The 8,177-nt window shown below is 49.2% G+C and overlaps 2 protein-coding genes across 2 annotated transcripts; one reads left to right on the top strand and one right to left on the bottom strand.

The window, feature by feature from the left end:
- Window positions 1–387: 387 nt before the first annotated feature.
- Window positions 388–3,855, top strand: BDW70DRAFT_171770 (CHAT domain-containing protein; the record flags this gene model as incomplete). The annotated part of the gene is made up of 8 exons (XM_073743308.1): window positions 388–411; window positions 481–1,078; window positions 1,232–1,325; window positions 1,419–1,635; window positions 1,675–1,706; window positions 1,746–2,181; window positions 2,212–2,462; window positions 2,496–3,855. The coding sequence occupies 8 exons, from the start codon at window positions 388–390 to the stop codon at window positions 3,853–3,855; spliced, it is 3,012 nt and encodes a 1,003-aa protein (XP_073591793.1).
- Window positions 3,856–6,769: 2,914 nt separating this feature from the next.
- On the bottom strand, window positions 6,770–7,392 carry BDW70DRAFT_163954 (uncharacterized protein; the record flags this gene model as incomplete). The annotated part of the gene is made up of 2 exons (XM_073741390.1): window positions 6,770–7,162; window positions 7,285–7,392. The coding sequence occupies 2 exons, from the start codon at window positions 7,390–7,392 to the stop codon at window positions 6,770–6,772; spliced, it is 501 nt and encodes a 166-aa protein (XP_073591792.1).
- Window positions 7,393–8,177: the final 785 nt, after the last annotated feature.

The following is an 8,177-nucleotide window of genomic DNA, read 5'->3' as shown; positions in this document are numbered from 1 at the left end:
AATGATCCTTGTGGCTGCTGACAGTTATCAGCTGGCAAACTTTCGGGGATGTCCGATTGTGCTGGCTGTGCAATGCAGATGTTGGACTATACAGAATATAATTTACCTGCGGGGCATAGAAATATGGCTGGCTATATTGCATATCTTATGGCCTTGATCAGCAAACAAACAATTCTCATTGCTCTGACTAACGGTCCTTAGCTCACAAACTATAGCCGAATGAGGGATTATACATCGCTTTCCATTGGAAACGTGAAAGAATTTACACATGTATATATGAAGAGCGTGGCCTGAAGGAAGCTTGCTCACAACCTGAGCCTTATCGTTGGACCAAAGGCTTTACGACCTTTCAGAAGCTGTACAAAACCTTTGAGAGGAACTTCAACCATGGAAGATAACTGGGTCTCGGATGTGAGGAGTATGAGTGATTTCTCTCTTATGCTGAGGAATAGCTATGATACAACTGGCGACTTTAACCAGCTACTCTTGGCGATCTCCGTATCCGAGGAAGTTCTTGAAAGAACCGAGTCCGACGATCCTATGCGAACGAACTATCTATCGGCCTCTGTGAGCACTTTAACGCGCCATTTCAATCGGACAAAAGACGATGAGGTCCTAGAATTAGCTATTCACCGAGCGCGAGAGGCTCTTGCCTGCTTCTCAGGTGAAGAAAACATGCGATGGGCCAAGGTTCAGAATATATCAGTTCTTCTGGGAGAAAGGCTGGATCTAGCGGTCAACAGGAACCACTTAGATCAGGCCCTGGCCTTAGCAGAAGAAGCAGTGGTTGAGATTCCGGAAGACCATGCAACACACCCCCGTCTACTATCAACGCTTGGCCACCTTCAATACATGAGGTATGAGCGGGATGGAAACGAAGAAGATCTGTCGAACTCTATTAGCAGTGGTTTGGATGCAGTCATAGCAGCGGATCAGATTGCGCCACGAAGCGTGCATGATAGGACCGTGATGATAAATCGAGTCTGCAATTCACTCCAAGCACGATATCTGCTTCACCGAGAGCGAAATGATCTTGAGCAGTTAATATCTCTTTCCGAAGAAACCATCTCAATAGGTGGTCCATCGGAGCAGGCGGCACACAAGTCCACTCTAGCACGAGCACTTGCATGGAGATTCAGTCATTACAGAGCCTCCGCGCAAGACGGTCAAGACATTGACCGAGCGATTGAGCTGAGTAAGTCATTCAAAGACGTACCTCACGGCCGTCCAGATCGGCTTTCGATTCTGAACGACCTAATTGCTTGGCATATCATGAGATATAATCATCGCGGCCGAGATATTGACCTTGGGGAGCCGATGGATTTGTTTCAGGCTGAAGCGAATGCAGATCCAGAAGGATTTCGCCGGTCACTTGTGCCTAACGTGACCCTTCTGCTGATGCGACGTTTTGAAAACAGTGGGAATATGAAAGACCTAAACGAGGCCATAGCTGTCTGCAGGGACATGCTCAAAGAGATGAGCGAAGAGGGTGAAGACCAGGCAATCGTATTGACAAATCTGGGAACTTGTTTGAGAATGCGGTACGAAAGACTTGGGGGGGCAAATGATCTTGAAGAAGGGATCAGTAGGTGCCGTGAGGCAGTGGACAAAACTCCCCACTGGCGATGGGAGAAAGTTCCCAGGAGAACTAACCTCGCAGTCTGCCTCGCGCAGAAATACGTTCGCACCACGAATATGGGAGAGCTGTTGCCTGCTATTGAGCTAGGGCGCGCAGTTATCGCCAGCACACCGCTTGACCACCCAGACCGTTTCATGTTCTTGAACAATTTAGGAGTTTGGCTTGGCTGGAAATATGAACAGACCGAACACCCGCAGGAACTTGATGAATCTATCGCGCTCGTCACCGAGGCACTCAAGCTCGCTCCAACCGAACATGTCATTCGAAAGGCCTGTTTGAATAACTTGTGTGGATACTTGGAGTGGCGACACCGTCTTACGGACTCCATGGCTGATTTAGAGAAGTCCATCACCTATGGTCGGGAGGCTGTCAAGGACACACCAAGAAACCATTCACAAAAAACGCTAGCGCTGCGAAACCTCTTCGAGGCTCTTAAAACAATGTTCGCGAAGACTTTCGAGTTTGCCATACGGGATGAAGCCATTGCGACGCTGAAAGAAGCTATCGCGGTCGAGTCGACTCCACCAACTCACCGTCTTAATGTTGCGTTAGATGGGATCCCCTGGCTGGAGGCGCTTGAAGATTGGAGTGATCTGAGTGAAGTAGCTGAGAAAGCGACCAAGCTTCTATCTTTGGCCAGTCCACGGGCCTTGCTTCAGGCTGATCAGCAATACTTGCTACGCCGCTACGCAGGGCTCGCATCCACAGCTGCCGCTGCTGCACTGCAGGCGGGCCGTTCAAAAGAACATGCGATAGGGCTATTGGAGCATGGTAGAGGGGTGATTACTAGTTTGCTGCTTCAGAACAGGCGTGATATCTCTATGTTGCAGCAAGAACATCCTGAGTTGGCGAGAAGATTCACAGAGCTCAGAGACATGCTAGACCCACCGAGTTTGATCCCTTCAGTTGGTACTGGCAGGCCCCAGAAAGAGCTTACCATGAGCGTTTCTACATCAGAAGAGCGCTATCAGGTCTTTGAGGAATTTAACCAGGTTCTGGATCAGATCAGAGATAAGGAGGGCTTCAAAACGTTCTTGCTGGGCCCTGAAACATCAGAGCTAATGTCTGCTGCGACATCAGGAGAATCAATCGTGGTTATCAACGTTTGCAATATCCGTTGTGACGCCTTCTTGATTACGTCTCACAGTGTCGAAATCGTTAAGCTTGCAGGCATGAAGCAGCAGGATATTGAAACTGCTGTTCGGCGCTTTAGATATGGAAAGAGCCGGGAGACGGCTTTTGAGGTCCTGGAATGGCTATGGGAGCCTATTTCTCTGATTCTGGAAGCACTGGGTGGCGCAATCAAGGAGCGCCGTGGCAAAAACTATGCTGAATGGCCTCGAGTTTACTGGGTTCCGACAGGTCCACTCCGTCTGTTTCCTATTCACGCCGTCGGCTATCACAATGACAAGTCACACCGCTCGGTCATGGACTGCGTCATATCTTCATATGGATTATCAGTCGAGGAGATCCTCTATGGGCGGCAACTGAAGGAAAAGATACAGAAAGCAAGCCACCCGGATCATTCTAAAGACGATGACTCCAAATTTATACTGGTGTCAATGGAGACGACACCTGGAAATGCTCATCTGCCCTTTGTGCCTGAGGAGATACAGGCTATCCGTGAGATGCTGCCGCCGAGTATGCCTCTCGTCTCATTTGATTCCCCCTCTCACCACGAGCTACTGTCCGCCCTACAGAAGTGTGTGATCTTCCACTTCGCTGGTCATGGTATGACCAACCAACTCGACCCATCTCTCAGTGGCCTACTCCTCAACTCTGACGACGATGCCTCCCGCGCAATGCCTTTGACTGTTCGACAACTCCAGGCACTGCGGCTCCAGGAATCACGACCACCGCTTCTAGCCTATTTGTCTGCGTGCTCGACAGGTCGCATCGACGATGACAGGCTGACTGATGAAGGAATACATCTGATGGGTGCCTGTCGCCTTGCTGGCTTCCGCCATGTAATTGGCTCGTTATGGGAAGTCTCAGACAAACTGTGTGTGAGTGTTGCCACGTCCGTTTATGAGACCATTCTCGGCGCTGGCCTAGATGATACCTCCATAGCACAGAGCTTGCACAGGGCAATCAGATTGCTTCGGGATGAGTTACACCATGGCGATATCTGGGTGGAAAGAAATGGTGTCCGGAAGCTTCGGAAGACTAAGGCAGGCCCTCCTTTGTGGGCGGCGTTCATTCACATGGGTGTATAGGTTTTCCACTCTTGGAAACGCCAACTACTACTTTAAGAATAGGATGGCTGAAACTGGACGCATTAATCAGGCAGGTGGCTTGCCATGGCTTCAACGCCTCTTAGTTGAACAAGGTTGTGAAGTTACCTTGTCGAATATACGCGGACCTGCCACAAACGCATGTCTCTGCTCTTGTTGGGGGAGTGATATCCAGTCGAGGATTGCTTTGCGTCGGTTTAAGCCTGAAGTTGGCATATACAGGATAGAACACCTTTACCTCTTGTTTTCTTGCCACTCTTCCTACCTAGGTGCGCGTAAACCTCCGCGTCATCCGTCTGATCATTGTGAATCTCGTTTACTATTACTGGGCATAATGCGACCCAAATATCATGAGTAAGACAAGGTGCCATAAAATATAAAAGCTTCTATGGCTGATGCACACCCAGTACTATGCAATCCGGGACTGTTGGGTTCATTATCGGCAAAAACCGAAAGCGGTTCCGGATTCACACTGCGTTGACTAGCCATTTTCCCAAGAAGATACTTAAGTCCTCTCTCAATGACGAAATAGATGAGGTTGGCTTTGGCCGTTGCTGTGAATTCGTGTATACTGGAGATTACTCCGTTCCGTTGCCAATTTCTGAGCCTCGTCAGATTGAAGAGGACAAACCCATCTGATATGTGTGGAAAGGGACGGATAGCTGTCATTATTGGGTGGCCGACATGGCCGCCTAACATAATCCACCACCGAGCTGCGCGGTCACCGCCAACGCGGCCACCCCTTTATCAGTTCATTATTTAATCACAACAACATCGCTGAGCTCTCAAAGGTAGAGCATATGTAGTTAGCTATCAATGCTTATAAGAAGGGGCTTTTTACGTCAAAAACTTGCTGTTGCAAAGGCATTTAATGTACCACCAAGAACTTTAAAGACCTGGCTTAATAGGACAGCTTGTTGCAAAGAAGTGCTTGCTAATTGCAGAAAATTAATAGATCTTGAAGAATAATATACAAGAAGTAGATTATTGATAGGGTCAGCATGGTCTTCCCCTACTGATGTCAACAGTCCACTACCTAGCATGGCTTCTACTTGGAGCATGATTATCTCCCTTAAAGAATCCTATTAGACTTGTTCAACCCGACCCGCGAAACCCGCCCCAACCCGCCCTAACCCACCAAGAATTGGGTGGGGTTGGACCTCCTAATAATCCATTGGGTTCTGAATATTTTTGACTGACCCAAAACCCGGCAGAGCAACCCGCTGGGTTGCCAAGACATCTAACTAGGTAGGTACTGTATTTAGATTATATAAATATACTAAATAAGATATAACGAGACTGCGGCAACATCCGCGATATATCCAAATCCGCATATCCAAATCCGCACATCCGCGGATATGGATGTAATCTGATATCCAAATATCCGCAGCGATACGATATAGATAGTAGAAGGTATCCGCAATGCGGATTTGGATATTTTGTGGATAGACAAACAAACCAAACATGACTATATCTGTTGCTGCATAATTTATGCACATTTTGTATGTAATAATTGTTCAAGGAGTGTATTGAGTCACAATTCAAACATGAGAATCTTGATGCTAACAACATATCAAGCTGTATTTAGAAGACTTCTAATCTGCTGCTGGCACAATACAGACTCAGGAATATATTCAGAGATAGATAACGGAGTAGATACAACAGACAGGCTACAGAGTCAGTCTATCAACAGTAACAGTTGTAACAGGCTGGATACCTACGCGCTAGTGTAGGTCAGACCGCTTGACTAAAAAGGTACAAGACAACTGATAGTCATATATATATGTGGGAGGACATTATGTACAACATAGCGCAGGCCAGCATGTCTTCGCAAATCAGATGTATGTGGAAAAAACTGGTACCAACCGTGGGTGTAACCAAGCCATATCCAATCATCTTCGTCCATGGACAAGTTTGAACAGGCACAGTATGTATTAAATAATGGCCCTCCCCTTCCTACAGCAGACAAAGTTAACTGTGGTGATTAGAATTGGCTCAACAAGCCTGATGGAGGGGAAGGATGGGCCTCTTACTTTATCTCTCAAGGATATGAGTATTATATTCTCGACCAAACTCTCCATGGCTGTAGTTCCTGGTTCCCAGGTAATAGGATGCTAAGCATATATAGTGCTGAGCTGTTACAGCAGTACTTCACAGCACCACAATAATTAACATCTGGCTGCAGGCGTCCCAGCACACTCAATAGAACAGGATGGGTGTTATGAGTAACCTGATCTTCAACAATTAAATATGCCTCAACAGTCAAGTTCCTTGATTCGGCAAACCTACCAGCAGTCAATGTAACGGGCGTAGGTAGTATTGTTTTCAACTAGCTGTCCTGTATTCACGAATATCACAAGCTTAGAGAAAGAAACAAAAGATAGAAACGCAGATATCTTCCTCCTCCCTTTTATCAACCTTTCCCAATTATACGTCAAGACTTCCGACTTCCCCGACTTGCATGCCGACGGATCTCTTTCCCGAAGTTACGAGGATGGATCTCTTTTCCTACGAGGCCGCAATTCCGAGGCTGTACACTGATGTTGCAGAAACCTTATTAGAACCAGGTTGAAGGCGTGGCCGACAACCAAGATCCAGGCCATAGCCTGTGACAGTCAACTGTCCAGGCTGCCGGCACCGCCCTGCTTGACCTCATTAGATCCCCAGTTATCCTCCTCTAACATTCCCAGGGCGGGCCAATAGCCTGGCTTATTGCAGACATTCGCCCGGATCTTGTCTATTCAATTGTCTTGATTGAACCTACTGGCCCTCCCTTTCAGAGGCCGTGTTTAGCAACGCCACTGCGCGCCCCTACAGGCTCACTGATTGCCCCCTTACCAAGGCAGCTTATCGTGTGAATATATAAGTGCTCCTACACAGCCCCTTCCGTCCTGAATTATACCTTTGCCCCCTCATCTCCTTCCTCAATGGGCTGGTTATTCTTCTTATTAACCCGAATGTCTTTCCACCCTAATCTCCAGGCGAACGCAAACGCAGCCACCGATATCCCAACATCCAAATACATTATACGGTCAATAGCGGTGCTATAAGCGTCCAGCACACGCGCCAGCTGCTCACCGGAGACGAGCTCCAGAATCGACCGAGCCCCAGCGGCTATGATCAAGGTCGCGTTCACCCCAGGGACGTGCTTCGTTATTCCATCGAGGAGGATATTGCTGAAGATTGTCTGAGCGGCGATCCGGAAGACGGTGCCACCGAGGTTTTGGCAGAAGATCATGATCGCCATTGCAACAGGGGCGGGAACTAGGTTCTGGATTGCAATGTAGGACTGGTTCCGTTAGCGAGAGAACAGAAAGGAAGTAGTGTGAGACGGAATAGAGAATACTGACCCCTGTGGCAGCCGCACCCCAGCCAGTTCCATATAGGATTTGAAATCCGACAGCGCCCAACCGACGTGGATGGGGACAGCATCGACAGCAGCCCGTAGGCTATGGAGCTGATGACTGTTCCGCTGAGCACCCGGGGGAGATAGTAGCCGCGTTGCTCCACTATGGACATGGGCTGGTTAACGTCACTCATCTAGTGAAGACTTTCTGATGGCCACTGCCGCGCTGAGGGTATTGCTTGCGTTTTCCTCAAAAAGATGGGGGATGCACGGCGTGACGGCGACCCGATTCTAGGGTGTATCTCCAGCACGGCTGTCTACCAAAATCAGAACTGCACCCCATTATTCGTGCCATACTCTCCATCGCCCTCTCAGCTCTTCCGGGACGTCATCAAAAAGGCTCACCTCCGTCCCGATGATGTCTCCCTGGTCGAGGCCCACGGCACCGGAACCCCGGTTGGTGACCCCACCGGAATACGAAAGCATTAGGATGGCTCTGGCTGGTTCAGAGGTGCGTTCAAAGCCGCTGCCCATTGGGCCTGTGAAGGGCCATGTGGGACATACTGAGGGTGCGTCCGGAGTGGTCTCGCTGATAAAAGTGATTATGACGATGCTAGGGGATTACATTCCCCCGCAGGCCAGTTTCACGCAAATGAGTCACCATATCAACGTCACCGCCGACGATATGATGCAGGTTGTGACCCCATTGCGGCTATGGGATGCGGAGCGCAAAATCGCGCTGACCAACAATTATGGTGGCAGGGCCTGGCCAGCAGCCGGCTGTGTCGAGCAGCAGGACAGATGCGAAGCCGAGCCCTGCTGCCCCTCACCCAACGGTACCATCACCGCGGCGGCAGAGCAGCCGCCTTTGCATCAGAGCAAACCGAAGAAAGGTCCCAAAGAGAAGAAGGCCAAGAAGGCGAAGGGGCGCCGTCCAGACATCACAGATGATGTGTGG

This window comes from Aspergillus foveolatus (genome assembly GCF_047715535.1).
Source record: "Aspergillus foveolatus strain CBS 279.81 unplaced genomic scaffold BDW70scaffold_86, whole genome shotgun sequence".
Taxonomy (NCBI): domain Eukaryota; kingdom Fungi; phylum Ascomycota; class Eurotiomycetes; order Eurotiales; family Aspergillaceae; genus Aspergillus; species Aspergillus foveolatus.
Note: the sequence above shows the minus strand (reverse complement) of the source record. Positions and strands in the feature narration are given on the sequence as shown.